The sequence below is a fragment of the Rhinopithecus roxellana genome, chromosome 17, assembly GCF_007565055.1.
Source record: "Rhinopithecus roxellana isolate Shanxi Qingling chromosome 17, ASM756505v1, whole genome shotgun sequence".
Lineage (NCBI taxonomy): Eukaryota > Metazoa > Chordata > Mammalia > Primates > Cercopithecidae > Rhinopithecus > Rhinopithecus roxellana.
The window spans coordinates 68,461,332-68,477,477 of NC_044565.1; the positions used below are offsets into that span (position 1 = coordinate 68,461,332).

Genomic DNA, 16,146 nt, shown 5'->3' on the forward strand with positions numbered 1-16,146 from the left:
TGAAAAGGCCTCCCTGGGCCTGCGTACCCCGTGCCAGCTCCACCACGACAGCCCACTCCTGAACCCTCTCAGCCAAGCCCGTCCCGCCCTCTGCAGCCTGTGGGGAGGAGGTCTCTGCTTCCGCAGAGACCCTGCCCCATCTGCCCTGGCCTGGGACACCTACTTGTGCTCGCCATCTCTGCCTCCCTTGGTCTTCTCTCTGCCTTTGCTGATTAGGGGGAAGAAATGAGGAGACAAGGGGATACGTGTGAGGGGCTGTGGACCAGAGACACTGGCCTCAGCCCCGGCCCCAAGGACCTGCATGCTCCCCAGGGGCCTCCTTGTCCCACAGACCTCTCACCCCACAGCTTCTCACGGTAGCAAGCCTAGGTCTGCAGGGTAGCGGTCCCATGGCCTTGGGTTCTGTCTTGGGGGAGAGGGGAGGGGCCCACAGTGCTGGGCCTGGGTGGCCACTATTCCAACCCCAAGCTCTGATACCTCAGGGCCTCAGCTCATCTCCCCCACCAGGCTCTGATGATTTCACAATGTGGGTCACAGCTTCCTCAGGGAACACAGGGTTAGATGAGCCTGGCTACCCTCTGGGCCTGGGCCACCCTGCTCCTCTGCCCACTGGCTTCCCTGCTCCCCTCCAATGGGGTGGGAACTCCCAGGCTCTGGGGGCCTCTAGGGGAACAGTGGGCTAAGCCTGCTCTGTGAGGGTGAGGCAGGGCTGGGGGTCCTGCTACGGAGTGCACCCTGGTGGATGGGGGGCCTTCTAGGGGTGTAGGTGGGGCAGGAAGAGAGCTACCACTCCAGGGTTCAGAGCAGGGGAAAACGGTGCTCCTATCTCACTTTAGGGAGGCTTCCAGAAAACTTTTCTGGAATGTTCTCTCAATGCTTTCCCAATGCTGTGGCAATGAGGATGAAGACAAGAAAGTGAATAACAATTAGCAAATTATTCTTCTCCTCCCACCCTGTTCTGGCACAGGCCTTGCCCAGGTAGACTTGACTCCATACCCAGACGGCTCAAGACCTGAAGGCCTAGACACAGCACAGCTGCAGTCCGGCACTGGCCAGCTAACCTTTATGTTAGGCAAGCAGGTCAGTCTATAATTCAAAGGCGTTAGCATCAGCCAGGCCTCTGGCTGCCCAGATCAGCTGAGACTACTAAGCGGAGAAGAGCTCACAGCAGAGGAGGAGGACTGTGTCTCAAGCACAGCATCCCAGCTGCCCAGCTGCCCGGCTGCCCTGGCTCCTTTGAGTGGCCTTGGGAGCTGCTGCAACTCTGGGGCTCAGCCTGCAGAAGGGAGGCAGCAGAGGATTTTCTAGCTCTCTAGAGGTCGTGGGAACTGATTAAAAAACACTCTTTGGGTGAGGCTGCATGTACTGACCCCACATGCACACGCTTCTGCATGCCCACCCTGTGCCCCTCTGTCTCAGAGCCCCACCATGCACACGTGCCCCAGTGCCCTCTGGCCCCAGCATAGGAGGAAGGTGTCTGACTTCTGCAGGTCTCCACTGGAGTGGAAGAATGATCAATAATGAGAATGAGAAAGTGTCTTCCTGCCCCAAACTCCTCCCAGATGAGAGCCAGCAGAGAGGAGACCAGCAGAAGAGGGTTTGGGTAGCAGAAGGAGGTGGGAGTCATGGAGGGCAGGAGAGCCAGTCCAGGTGGAGAAAATGAGAAGAGGAGAGAGTCGCAGAATACAGGGACTCAGGAGGAAAGGCTCAGGTCTCTACAGTTTAGCTGCAAGACTAAAGCTGGGATTTCTTTCTTTGTCATCTCTAAGATGTGACTCCTAAAGACAGCAGCAGCAGCGGAGCCCAGAATCCGGAGTCCTCCCTGGTGTCATGCAGTGCATGTGAGTGTGTGCAAACATATGGGCACTTTTGTACACACGTGTGTGCATGTGAGTGTGGTCAGGGCCGAAGTCACTTTCTCTCCAGAGACTAGGGCAGGCATATGCTGCCATGCAAAGGTCTGAAACACCGATTTTGTGCTGCTGAGAGTGGAGTGCCCATGAGGTTAGAGATTCATTCCATCTCTGCAACACTGGGAGCCTGGGGAGGCGAGGGGAACACCGAGTGAGTGAGCTCCCTACCCCTGCCCCTGGGCCAGTAAGGCTCCTGTGTGGGCAGCTTCTGCAGAGCCCTTGGTATAGGTTGGGGAGCTAGAGCTGAGAACGTGCTTGGACAGTGCCTGAGCCAGAGGGTCAGGTGCTGCTCAGGGTAGAAGTTGACATCAGGGTAACATGAAGTCAGTGAAGAGGAAGGAAGTGAACACTGGCTTAGCACCTGCCACCTGCCAGGCACAAGGGTGGGTGGCTGGCAGGTGCATGTCACTCAATCCTGACACTCTTGTGAGGCATCCGCGAGCCCTGTCTTACAAATGGGGAGGGGGATTCCCAATAGCAGAGCTGTGAGTGGAGCCTGTGCTCTGTCACAGAGCACAGCTTCCTGGCACATTCCTGGGGGCATTGTGCAAACAGCTGGCAGAAATCAGGGGCCCCTGGCTTGGTGGCAGGAACTAGAGAAGTGAACAGAGTGGCTCAGAGGACATGTGGCTGACCAGGGCCTAGGGGAGGTGGAACTGTCGGGGCAGAGGGTCAGTGGGCAGTGGGATTGGTGGTTACTCAGGCAGAGCTCCCATACTGATTCCCTGAGGAGGAATGGGGTAACTTCATGGCAGGTTCTTAGGGTCTTAGGAGTGAGTGTCACAGCAGCTGAGGTCTGAGGTCCATAGTGCCCCTGCTTGGAACCATCTGACCCCCAGAATGAAGACAGGATGACCATGGGTGAAGTCCCAGAGAAGCAGGCCAGGCAGGGCAGGCCTGGGGGGTGGGCCCAGGCCCTGAAAGGAGAGGTGTGGAGTGCCCAGAGGATCTCCCGGCATCAACCTCCCCTCCATCCACTGAAAGTTCCATCCCGGGCTGCCCGGGGCCTGCCTGGGCTGAGGCTGTTTCCTGCTCACTCACTCTACCTCCCCGCAGCCCCTAGCAAGCCTTCATTTCACCCCATCAGCCAGGGAGCAGCCGATCCCCACGCCAGACCCTGGGGGTCAAGATGGCCGGTGAGACACTGCTGCTTGCCAGCAACGGGGTTTTCCTCTTGCTCATTGTGACTGAAGCAGGAACAAGAGGGCACTGTGAATATTGAATACCCTGATCTATAAGAGGATTGGCCTTTCCAGGAGAGGACAGAGGGTAGGGAGCAGATGCAGGGGAAGCCTGCCTGGGCTCCTAATGAGGTCCGAGGTGAGGCACAGACATCCCTTCCCTTGTGCTGTCTTCTTTAGGGAGTAGTTGTTTTCCTGATAAAAGGTTGGCCAAGTCGCTTCTGGAGAGCTCTCTGGCTTCCTCCCAGAACCCACACTATGTGACAAGGATGAGATGCAACATCTAGGGCTGTGGGGCCAGCTTCCAGGTCCCCCTCCTCACCTCAGCACTCCTTGACCCAGAACTCACTGCCCCCATATGGGTAGCCAGGATTAAGCTACGTGAAAACCCCAAGTCATTGAACCTGCTCCACCTTCTCCTCACCAGCAAATGGCCTATCTCTAGAACTTTTCTCAACCCCTCTTTTCCACAACCAGGCCCGCTGGCTGCATGGCTAGGCCTGGTGGGAGAAGGTATAGCAGGAATGTCTGTCCCCAAGGTGCTCTTAGACCTGGGCTGGCAGCTCCAGTGGCAGCAGGGAAACTGCACCTGCACACGGCCCCTGCAATGCAGGGTGGGGGTGCCTGGCTTCGGCTGTCACCCTCTCCCAATTCCCAGTCCTGGGGTTGAAGCCCTTCCTTTTGCTCCTGTTTCTTGTTGCTACCCTGGGAGGGGCCACACGAAGATGGGGAGAGGTGGGGAAGCCACCAGGCTGTGAGGAAGGGGTCGGGAGAGGCCTCTTATCTCCAGATTCCTGGCGCCCAGGACTCTCTGGGGGTCTAAGCTCTCCAAAGCCCCCATCAGCACCCTGGCCCACCCTTGTAGGACCGAGCGAGAAACTGGCACTGTGTTGCTACGCCACCCCAGGGAGGTTGCCCTCGTGGCTGCTAAGGGCTCCCATTGTTTCCCATGGCTGTGACCCACAGGTCTGGAGCCCCTCAAGATGTCAGAGTTGGAGGGGAGCCAGATTTAACCTGCTGAACCCATTCCTGTTACTGACCCACAGGGGCTAGTGACATGCCCAGTGTCACTCAGCCAGTGAGCGGTACAGTCGAGATGAGACTTAATGGGCCTTAGCTCTCCTGATTTGGGGCCAGCATTCCTTTCCCAGTGACTGATGGCCCTCATGTGTCTTCCGATCTTGTTCTCTGGAAGCTCTTTCTTAGAGCTCAGCCACAGTTTCTGGACCAGCCCTGCCAACCTCTTTCCTGAATGGAGACAGACAAGGAGGACCCAGTGGTGCCCACTGGGTCAGCATCCCTTCACTCCCCATCCAGGCACTGCTCCTCTTCTCACAATTTCCAACCCAATTCCTGACTCTTTGCATTGCTGTGCTACAAGAAACCTGTTTGCCTGTCACCAGCCTGGACACAGGCAGCACTCAGCACCTCCATTGCTGTCCGTTCCTCCGTGATCCCTCCCGCTCTCCCAGCAGCAGGGCAGGGGGTTTCATTGCTATGTCCCATTTTGCAGGTAAGGAGAGAGGGTCAGAGACTTGCCAAGGGTCACATGACTAGTAAGAGGCAGAGCTGGGACTCAGGCCTGGCTCTTCTGCTAAAAAGCCAGGAGTCTAAGGGGACAGGCTCCAGGCTAGCCTGCGGCTGCCCCCTGCCCGTGGCTGGCCTGGTGTAGACAGTCCCGCCATATTTGTTGCAGGCCTGGTCACTTTGACCTTGTTACTATTACTCATCTGGCTCCCAGGGTTTCTGAAGCTTGTGTGTGTCTGTGTGTGTATGTGTATGTGCACACATGTGTACTCAGGCATGTGTGTGTGAGGGGGTGCTTAAGGGAGTGTGAACTCATTCAAGTGCAAAGGAGAAAACATATTTGTCCCTTAAAAGTCTGTCAGTTCAATTACACTAATTTAGAACCTATGTTTTCTTCAGCAGAGGGACTGAGTAAACTTTACTTGGAAAGGAAAGCGTGGAAGGAGCTTACAGGGATATGCTTCCAGTGGCATGGAGGGTCCCTTCCCAAAACACACCCTGGTCCTTTAGATGCACCCTTGACTTACTGGCATTTAACATGTCATTCCTAGTGACTTAGGAACCCATGGACAACGTCTTACTGGGCTAGCCCAGATTTTTTCCCCTTGGTCTCTAATAGTAATACAATTACGTTTTCTGTTTTGTAAAAATAGTGCACATGGAATGAGCTGGCCTGGACCCAGCTTCCTGTGGTCTATGGGTGGCAGGACATCCTGAAGGACCCAGGGACGCTCCAAACCTGTTGGTCAGATCCATGGGAAACAATGTCCTGGGAGCCCTTAGCAGCCACGAAGGCAACCTCCTGGGGTGGTGTAGCAACACAGAGCCAGGCAGGGCATGATCCTGGACTCTGGTCTTCCCAGGTGCCCTCCCTTCTCAAGAGGAAGAAAGGCCAGGGTCCAGCCAGGATCTTTGGCTTCACTCTGGCAGGAAGAGTTGCCCTCTCTTGGGCCTCCTCACTGTGCCAGGGTGGAGGTCAGGCTCCTGGCATCTGGTGGACACTACTGGGTCTTAAACCAGAGAGGCCAGGGCCCCTCCTATCCTCATCTCCCCTTCTCTGAGAAAGGCAGGAGATCTAGCCCCAGCCCTGTGTCAGAGCTCCACCTCCCTCAGGGCCTTTGTGGGAGGCCTTGGCCTTGCAGTTTGGTCTGAGTTCCCTGCTCCCTGCCCAGTGAACTCGGGGGTGGACAACTGGGTGGGGGACTATAGAAACATCTTCCCACCTCTTGGATGTCTCTCCAGAAGCTCAGCCCTGCACTCTGAGCCCAGCTAGGCCTAGAGAGGCCTGTCAAGGGGACTAGGCCCCAGGCCTCTTCCCCGTGTCTTGGGAGCAGTGGGCAGCCAGAGGGGCCCTGCCTGTTACCTCCGGAAGCTCTTCTCTCCGGGGGGCCGGGAACTGGCCCGGGAGCCTGGGAGCAGTCCATCCGTCTCTTGGCTGTCCTTCTCTTCCTCTTGAAGAGACTCATCTCCCAGGAAGTCCCCATCATCCCAGGAGCCCACTGTGCCGTCGGTGGCCTGATACCGGACTTCCACGCACAGGCTGGTCTGAAGGGAGGGAGGTGGTGGTGAGCAGCTGGTATGGCGACAGCTATCTCCACCCTGTATATATGGCTGCTTGCTGGTGTTCACACAGCGCTTCCACACCCTTGCCTCACTGGAGGAGGTTAGGATGGTATGATCCCCTCTACCCTATTTTGCTGATGAGAAAACAGAGGCTCTGAAAGGCTGACTTGGGCAGACCCGGTCAGCTTATTGGGATCTGACTCCAGGTCCCGCTGCTGGTGGCTCCACTCCTCCCTGGTGCCCCAGGTGGAGGGGCCTGGCCTGCCCAGGACAACTGAGCCTGGACTCACCCCCTGAGTCCACTGTCTCCATAACCGAGAGTGTCGTTTAGCATCCCCATGATCAGGCCACCTCCTCTCCTCAGAACAAGGGCTGCCTGCAGGCCTGAAGCGTGACCTGCCAGAAATCGGCTTGTTGGAAATGTGACAGGATGAGCTGAAAGTGGCCTCCGGGAGAGGAGCGCAGGCCCCAGGCTCACACCCACCCTTTCTGCCCCGGAGAGGGAGGGAATCTTGGGAGCTGCCCTAGGGTTTCCCTCTGGGAAAAGTAGAGCACTCAACCCAGGCTCAGGATTAGCAATGGAGAATCATGACTGGGCTTCCTGCTCGGTGTCCTGGGGCCATTACTTTCTCGCAGCTCTAGTTTCCCCCCAGTGCCCAGGGATCACCATTCCTCGCTGGTCTAGAGGTAACTTATGCCTGTGCCCCAGACAGGCGGCCCTCACTCAGTGCTTGGACACTCCAGCACCCAGGCTTAGATTTCCCAAGGAAGGGAAAGGTGAACATATTTTCTGAACCCTCACTGTGCTAGACATCATGCTAAGATGCTTTAATTTTAATGTCCACTCCTTTGATCTTTTCAACATTGCAACCTACCTTACCTCGCATATCAGGAGGTTAAGTTACTTGCTTTAAGTCACACAGCTAGGAAGATCTGAGCCCAGGCTGACTGACTCTAAGCCCCATGTCCTTTCCATGGAACAAATGCGACCCTCTTGGTGGAACCAAGGATGTTGTTGTGGGAAAATGGTGGTCTCTGGCATTGGAAGTCCTGGGTGTCCGTGCTGGTCCTGCTGTCGACTAGCGTTCTGACCGTGGCCAAATCCATTCCCCATCCAGGACTTCATTGTTCCCATTCATAACAATGGGTAGCGGAGATGGGTGGCAAGTGGGCTAGGAGATCTGTGAGCACTTTCCTCTGCTGACATCTGAAAATCCAGGGTGTGGGCTCTGCTGTCTGTTCATCCCTGCTAACTCCCCAATTCTCTCATCTCACTGCCCACACTACACTCTTCATCCAGGCTTCTGTGTTCTCCTCCCAGTCTGCCTTCCCATGGGTGTCCATACGTAGTTTGTTCTGCACCCCTTCTCCCCTTGCTGTGGTGGCTGAGACCCCGGTAACTTTAAGAAGCCCTCTCTGCCCACCCCTGCTCATGGGAGAAGAGGGTTCCTTCTTTTCTAGCTCCCTGTGGTTGCAGTCCTGGCTTCTGAGGCTGTTTCTCCTGGCCACTACATAGGGTCATATATTACACAGGACCCCATTGGGGGACCATGGCACAGCCCCATTTTATACATGGGTAAACTGAGGTCAGGAAATAATAGCTAACAATGTTATAGATTTATTGTGCATATCTGTTCTAAGTACTTTCTGTGTATTCTCCTTTAATCTTCAGAATAGTCCTGTGAGGTGGATACCATAACTGTGCTCACTTTGAGGTGATATGTAGCTTGCCCAAGTCACACAGTTAGTGAGCGACCTAAGATTCATACCCAGGGTCCCTGTTCCTCACCATCATGCCAACTGCCCATGAGTGGCCATGGCTGAGCTCAAGAGGACTGAAGAATCTGAGCAGAGCCTGGGGCCAGGCTGTCTTGGTAGGGTTGCCTCCTTCTTTGTTAGAACATGTATCAGGTGCCTCTGGACTGTGCGTCACTAGTGCATGTGTGCTCATGCAAAAGTGCTGGGATGTGACAAACAATAGGAAATGAGGTCCCTGCCTTCCTAGGGAGGACCAGAGCCAGATACACAGAGTGAATGAAGGTCATGCCCTCGAGTGCCAGCGGGGTTCGGTCTGGTCTTTGGATGACGAGAGGAGCCTCTTTAGTGACTCCTGAGCTGGGTCCAAATGGAAGGGTACATTCTCACCGTAGGAAGGACAGGGTGCTTCCTGTGGGGCAGTAGACCCTGCCATGCCACAGGGCCTCCAGCCATGACCACAGATTGAGCCGTTCCAGCAGAGTCTGACCTGAGTCTCCTCCTCCCACCACACCTCACCATGCACGAGGGGCATTCCCCAGACCACCCCATGTGTGGGGCAGGGAGAACAGACCCCCAGATGGCCCCATATGGGAACGTCCAGGAACTTCCTGGGTCACACCCACCTTGATAATAGCATTGTTGTCATCAATCAGCGTGTCAGTCACCTCCACATGGCTCTCCTCTACCACCTGCTGCAGCACCATACGGAAGGTCCCGATGAGCCTAGGGATGGCAGAGGGGGCACGGTGGTTACATGGAACAGACCAGGGTGAGGAGCAAGACTGATATCCCAAGAGCTGTGACTGCTTAGGGAGGACTGAGGTGGGCTTGCTGCAGCTCTGGGCTGGGCTGGAGAAGGTGGTCTAGGAGCCAGGGCTGGTTGCAGCCAGAGCAGCATGTCCCACTGTGGATGGTTGTTTGTGGGAGGCCCATTTCTTTGGCAGAGCTCCAAGGGGCAGTGAGCACCATTAGGGGATGTCTACAGAATGTGGGGAAGAGTGTATGGAATCCAGCTTTAGCTGAGCCCTTGCAGAGAAGTTTCCAGATGCTCAGTGTGGAGGCTGGGGAAGGACCTGAGGTTCCTGGATGGACAAGTAGCTCCTCCTGCTTCTACCTCCCTAATGATGATCGAGGTTTCCAGCCCACACCAACAGCACTCACTCATCCATTCCACATCCGCAGCCTGTAGGTTCCTGGATGGCAGGAACCTGTGTGATGGCAGAGCCCATGGATCTGCACAGCAGGGGAGAGGCGGTACAATGCTTTGGTTAACAGCACAGTCCTGGCGTCAAAGAGACAGGGGTCTGAACCCAGCTCTGACACTGACTAATAAGCTACCTGCTTCCTAGGCAATTTCCTTAAACTCTCTCAGTCTCAGTTTTCTCACAAGATGAGCTGATAAGCCCTACTTCACAGAGTTGTTGTTGGCAGACTGAGTGAGATCATCTGCGAGTGTTCTTATCAGAGCCCCCAGCACAGCCAGCACTCCAAAGCAGTCTGGTTGGTCGTTATTCATGTGCTGTCTCTAAACTGCGAGCCTCTCCAGGGCACGGGTAGTGCTTTCTATTCCAGCCTCTGTTTGACATTTCTAGCATACTTGAGATCTCAATATCTGCTGGCTGAAATAATGAACAACAGTGGGTGCCCAATAAATGCTGATGGAGTTGACTTCAACCCCATTGCACCCCATAGTCAGAAGGCTATTTGCTGCTCTGGGAGAGAACGGGGAACTCAGAGAGATGTCCTCATATGGTGCTTCCACGTGGGGTGGTTGAGAACACACACACCTTATCTAGCTGAAGGCACAAAGGCGAGGGAAGCATCCAGGATGTGTGAGAGCTAGAAGGGACCTTGGGCATCATCTGATGCTACCTGAGATTTATAGAGGAAGATGGTGAGGCCACGGAAGGGGAAGGGACACAGCTAATTAAAGGCAGATCTGGGTGAGGTGAAGAATCAGATGAATTCTGACTTAAACGTGCTTGATGTCTATACCACCTTGAGGTCTATGGAGGGTGAACACTGATTTTAAAAAAATCCTCCCATCTCTATGAGGGGAGGAAGTGATAGGGGCAGCCATGAGGGATGGATATGAAATGCTCCCCTCTGGAGCTCAGAGCCCCATCCACCAGCACGCCCCACCTGCCCGAGGGTGAAACTGACCACACCCCTTCTTCACTCTAAAGCCAAACTGGGCTTCTGGGCTCTTAGAGCAGCCCCATGGAAGCCTTCCATAGCTGCATGCACCTCTCCCCAGCTCAGGCAGTGCCCCAGAGACAGAAGTGCTGGGCTGGCAGCCAGGAGCCCTGGAGCCACTGCCCCTGAGTCTCAATTTGGTCTTTATAAAATGAAGAGGGAAGAGGACTTTTAGCTTCCGTACCATGTAGACATTCTAACAGTAGACCATGGGCACAAAAGAATACGCTCATCTTTTTTCAGCCTCACCTCTTTTTGTTCTAAATCAGTGGTTCTCAAACTTCAGCATGAACAGAGTCACCTGGAGGGCTTGTGAAAACACACATGGCTGGGATATCCTCCTCTGTGGATGTGCTGGAAAATGTGTCACTGGTGGGAGAGGAGAGGTGCTGATTTGTAGCTTTTGCTGGTTTCCGAGGTATAAATACTCCCGCCATGGCCAACTTTAAGCTCCAGATGTGAAGTCACCAAACTGGGTCCACCGGACTTCAGTTCACCCCACTGGGTGAACTGAATCGCCCGCCCCCAGGGCTCTGATTCAGTGGGTGGGAGGGGGGCTGAGAATGTGAATTTCTGACAAGTTTCCAGGTGGTGCTGAAGCTGCTGGCTGGGGAGACACTTTGAGAATCCCTGCTCTACTGTTACTCTTTGTGGATGGCTATTCAGCTGCCTTGATTCCCCTAGGACCTATCCAGCACCTGTTGATCGTGGGGCGATCAGGCACATCTTTCTCCAGAATTAGATACCTAAGAACAGCAGAGGCAGCTTCCCAGGATCCATGGAGGTGCTGCAATGTGACAAGATACCCCCAGGGGGCAGGGTGGAGCTATTCCCCCTGCAAGTGCTCAGAGAGGCGTCTTGGGCCTTCTAGGCTTAACCCGCCTGAGTCTCAGACCTTAGACTTGGGAAGAACCTGAGAGATTTTGTCCAGCATCCCTTCCAGGAGGAATCCCTGAAACAGCTTCCCTGACACATGCTTTCAAGCCTCTGATAGATACGCCCGTGGCGGTGACGGTGATGGGGCTGTCACTGGTAGTCCATTCAGCCACTGCTTTAATCACACAGTGTGCTGAGCGAGACTGGCCTCCAGGCAAATCCCCCACTCTTCACACCCTGGTCCGAGCCCTGTCCACATGCGGACTAATTCCATCCCTAAAGGGAAGCAGTGTAGACAGTGAAGAGCCTGGGCTCTGGAGTCAGACAGATGTAGGCTCACTCAGCAGGACCCAAGAGAGATTCCACCCCCTGGCAGCGGTGTGGTTTGGGCTCCTTCTCCTAGCCCTCCGACTTCCAGCGGACAGTGGTGAGGAGACTGCTGATGTGAAATTCCTCTAACACCACCGGCACTCGAATACCAGCCCCTCCTGCCTCCCTAATAATGCGCAGAGCTGGCCATCTGGAGGGCCCACCCAGTGCGGGTCTCCTTTGCAGGATGGGCTTCAGGGGCAGAACCAGGCTGTCCCCCACCCTTCAAGCTCTGTTCAGTCTTGCACAGCAAGAGCTTGTCTATGTCCCGGAGAGTGGGACTGGGACGCTAGGAGCTTGCAAGATTAAAGGAATCAATTTGCCACACTCCCAGGAGTGACTTGGGGGGTTTTCACTCCTAACAGTTCATCCCCAACCTCTCTCAAATAAAAGTAAAAATTATATACTTTGACATGGACAATTGATATTATCTCAGCCTTATGTAAAGTGTAAAGAAAAGCAGTTTTATAAACATTGGTTCTTTCTACAGGTCTGTAACATACCATTTAAGCAAAAACATAGTGCTTGCCATGAAAATAGCTTCAAAACAAAGGCCCTGGCGCTGCTTCTAGGATGCCATCCCTCAGCCCGTCCTCTGTAGATATTCTCTGGGAAGAAGCTGGGACAGGAAGAGGTAGGGAAGCCCCTGGCTCTAGCCCTTGTGGTGACCCCAGAGGCGACCCTGCTTGCCGCAGCTGGCCTTTGTGTATCCTGGCTGCACACATAGTAGGGTCTTGATCCTCTACATGGGTCAGCATGGAGGAGCTGCCTGGGAGAGTGGGGCCCAGGACAACTGAGGAAGGGTGGGCTCAATGCCCCTTAGACAGCCAAGTCATTTCCCTGGGAATGGAGTTGTGAGGCCATGTGTTCTGTGGGAAGGAGCACTGGCCCGGGCGTCAGGAGGCCTGGGGTGAAGACCTGACTGTCCTGAACCTGCTGTGTGACCCTGGACAAGAGGCCTCTCTGGGCCTCAGTTTCCCTGGGGCTGTTAGGCAAAGGAGCTGAGGCTAACTCCATGTCCTCTGACTGCTTGCCTTACATGGCCATCCGGGTCACCATGGCAAAGAGGGTGCCCCTCACAGGAGACTGATTGGCTCCACGAGGGGCTGGGTGGCTGGGCAGCGCTAGGATCCCCACATAATTAGCTGGCAGGAAGAGGCCTCCAGCCCAGACGGGCCCACAGACTGACCACAATAGAGCGGCACCTGGGCACCAGAATCCTGTCAATAATTCATCACTTTCCCCTAGGAGCCCGCGTCAGGTGTCCTGGGCCCTGCAAGGCCTCTCCTGCTCTCCTAGCTCCTGAATTATTCAGGGCCCCTGGCATCCTCAGCAGGCAGGAGGCTGGAGGCCAGGCCATGGCCTCTCAGAGGTCCCGGACAGGCAGAGCTGGATGCACAAAATCTTCTGAACCCAACATTTCTTTCCCATGGGGAAGCCCAAGATTCCTGGACGCAGGTCTTTGTTCCAGATGGGGCCGAGCAGACCTGGAGGTCTCCTGGTTTCTGCCTAGGATGCCTCCTTTCTTCATACCATGTCTGCCTCCTGGCAGCCTCTAGAACCACTGGGTGAGGGGTCAGTTTCCAAGCTGCTCTCCGCTTCTAGGACAAATCCCTCTGTCTGAGATGGCAGTGATGGGATCAGGCTCATTTCTTGTGCTGGGCCCCACTCTCCCAGGCAGCTCCCCCATGCCTCCTTTAACTCAGTTTCCCCAAATTCATCAGTCATGTGATGCTGAGTGTCACCCTTGAGTGCCCTGAGTCCTTCAGAGAAGAAGTGCCACACTGATTCCCTCTCAAAGTCTCTCCCACTCCCTGGGGTATACAGAGGGTATACCCCTAACACCAGGGGGGCATTTATTCATTCTTTTATTTCACAAAATAATCAGGGACCTGCTATGTGCCAGGCACTGTCCCTAGCAGTGGCCATGGCTTTGCTCATTGCTAAGCCCAGTGCAGACCCAAAGACCCCCTCCACTCAGCCACCCCATGAGAAGGAGCCTGCGGTCTGAGCTGGGCCATGTGGGGGTGGAGGGCAGTGGCCTCATTGCTCCCCTGGCCTGGCCAAGGCAAATGCCAGGATGGGGAGACTTGAGTGTCACATCATTCCAAACACCTTTCTCCCACTCTGACCCCCACAAGCTGACCTGTGTCAGCCTGGGCCTGTGCTCTCCACAAGGGGACCTCTTCTTTCCCATCGCAGCTCTGCAGCCAGCAGTGCCCTAGGCATTCTCTAGGCTTCCAAAGAAATGGCTGAACCTCTCCCATCAGGTCTGGGCCTCCCCTTGTGGGGTTTCCCGCCTTCTCTTGGATAGGGGCGGGGAGGGAAGAAGAAGAGAAGAGCTAGGATAGGAACTATCCCCCTTTCTGTCTTCCTTCTTATTGGCACTTAAGAACACCTAATACAGGCTGGGTTCGGTGGCTGGCACCTGTAATACCAGCACTTTGGGAGGCCAAGGCAAGTGGATCACCTGAAGCCAGGAGTTCGAGACCAGCCTGGCCAAAATGGCAAAAAAACCCTGTCTCTACTAAAAATACAAAAATTAGCTAGGCATGGTGGCGTGCACCTACAGTCCCAGCTACTGGGGAGGCTGAGACAAGAGAATCGCTTGAACCAGGGAGGCAGAGATTGCAATGAACCGAGATCACGCCACTGCACTCCAGCCTGGGGGACAGAGTGAGACTCCGTCTCCGAACAAAACAAAAATGAAAACACCTAATAGAAGCTGGAACTTTCAACATATTCACTGCATGGTAGTCAATTTCCCAATCTCCCAAATACATCTGATTTGTTTGTAGCAGTCTTTTGTTGGGCTCAAGGGTTTCCAGCATTTCAGTGGTTAGGCTGGCAGCTTTCATTGTAAATTATTTAACAATGTCTTCCATGCCCTCAGTTTCCACCATCACTGCTCAAATATTTTGGTTTCTGGGAGTTGGATTAGGAAGACAAGGTAACAGACATGCATTCTAGCCCTGGCTCTACCATTGTCTACCCATGTGATCTCAGGATCCCCTCTGAGACTTGGTTTCCCCTCCTGCACAACTAGGGTTGTACTGGCCAAGCTGTAAGGCTCCTGGATGCTTTGGCACCTACAGTTGGGTTCCCGCAGGGGCTCTCAGGTGCCCTCCCTGGTGCTTGACTTCCGATTCTGTTTCCTCTTTCACACCCACTTGGCCTGTGTGTGAGCCTTCCACCTTTTCCTGTTTCTCCTGTCCTCATAGGTCACACACCCTCATAGTATCTCACCCCAGGGAAGAAGGCTGTGCCTCACCTTGGGGGCCCCTAGTGGGGAGTGTCTCACCAACCTTGCTTGTGGGTGCCAAAGGCAGCTGCCTGAATGGTGTGATGCCATGAGAGGCAAAGGGAAGGCCTTTGTGCCCTAAACATCCTCCCTGTGGCCCTGCCAGCAGGCCTGAAATGCCCTTGCTCCATACTCAGCTGAGATTTTGAAAGCTCCTAATAAAAGCCACAGAATCAGAGACTGCTTGGAGCCCATGTGGTCGGGTCTTTCCTGATTCAGAAATCCCCTCTACAACGTGGTCCACTCTTTGCTCACCCTCTCCCAGTGGCAAGGAGCTCACTGCCTCCTAAGACAGCACATTGGCTGGAGAGTGCTGGGTATCTTTCAGTTGTCTGCTGTCTTCCAGCAGCCTGTCTCTCATCCTGCCTCTAGGTACACACCTTTCTTTCCTCTTTCTGTGGCAAAAAACTGGGCGGTTAGTGGCAGGGACTGTGCCTCAATCCCTCATCTCAGTATCTCCAGTGACTAGCATAGTGTCTGACTGGCAGAAAGCATTTGTTCACTATATGTTTGATGAGTGACTGCAAGGTTGGATGAAAAGATGGATGGATGGATGAATGGATGAATGGATGGAAGAATGAAAGGATGGATGAATGGATGCAAGGAAGGATGAATGAATGGATGCAAGGAAGGATGATGAATGGAAGGATGGATGAAAGAATGAAAGAATGGATGGATAGATAGATGGATTGGTGAATGGAAAGATGGAAGGATGGGCCAGGAGTGATGGCTCACGCCTGTAATCCCAGCACTTGGGAGGCTGAGGTGGGTGGATCACTTGAGGTCAGGAGTTCGATACCAACCCGGCCAACGTGGTGAAACCCCATCTCCACTAAAAATACAAAAATTAGCTGGGCATGTTGGCGGGCACCTATAATCCCAGCTACTCAGGAGGCTGAGGCAGGATAATCGCTTGAACCAGGGAGGCAGAGGTTGCAGTGAGCCGAGATCAGGCCACTGCACTCCACTGTGGGCCACAGAGCAAGACTCCGTCTCAAAAAAAGAAAAAAAGATGGAAGGATGAATGAATGGATGGATGAGTGGATGGAAGGATGAATGAAAGGATGAAAGGATGAGTGGTGGATGAATGGATGGAAAGATGGAATGATGGATTGATGAAAGAATGGATGGGAGGAAGGATGGGTGGATGGATGGATGGATGGATGGGTGGATGGATGAGTGGATGGATAGGATGGATGAAAGGATGGATGGATGAATTGATATATGGATAAATGGGTACATGAATGAATTGATAAATGGATGGAGAGATGGATTGATGAATGGATGAATGAAAGGATGGAAGGATGGATGAAAGGAAGGATGGATGAATCAACTGATGGATAAACAAATGGATAGACAGATGGCTGAATAACAGGAAGGATAGATGGATGGATGGATGAATGAATCAATGGATTGATGAATGGATGAATATGACCTCTATGATTTTCCCTTTCAGGCTCTC

The 16,146-nt window shown here is 54.1% G+C and overlaps 1 protein-coding gene across 1 annotated transcript in view; it reads right to left on the bottom strand.

Moving 5' to 3' along the window:
* OTOF (otoferlin) overlaps positions 1-16,146 on the bottom strand; it is a 102,190-nt gene that overhangs the window by 53,584 nt on the left and 32,460 nt on the right. Inside the window, 2 exon segments of the mRNA XM_030921047.1 lie at positions 5,985-6,166; positions 8,566-8,665. Of these exon segments, the coding sequence (XP_030776907.1) occupies positions 5,985-6,166; positions 8,566-8,665 (282 nt within the window).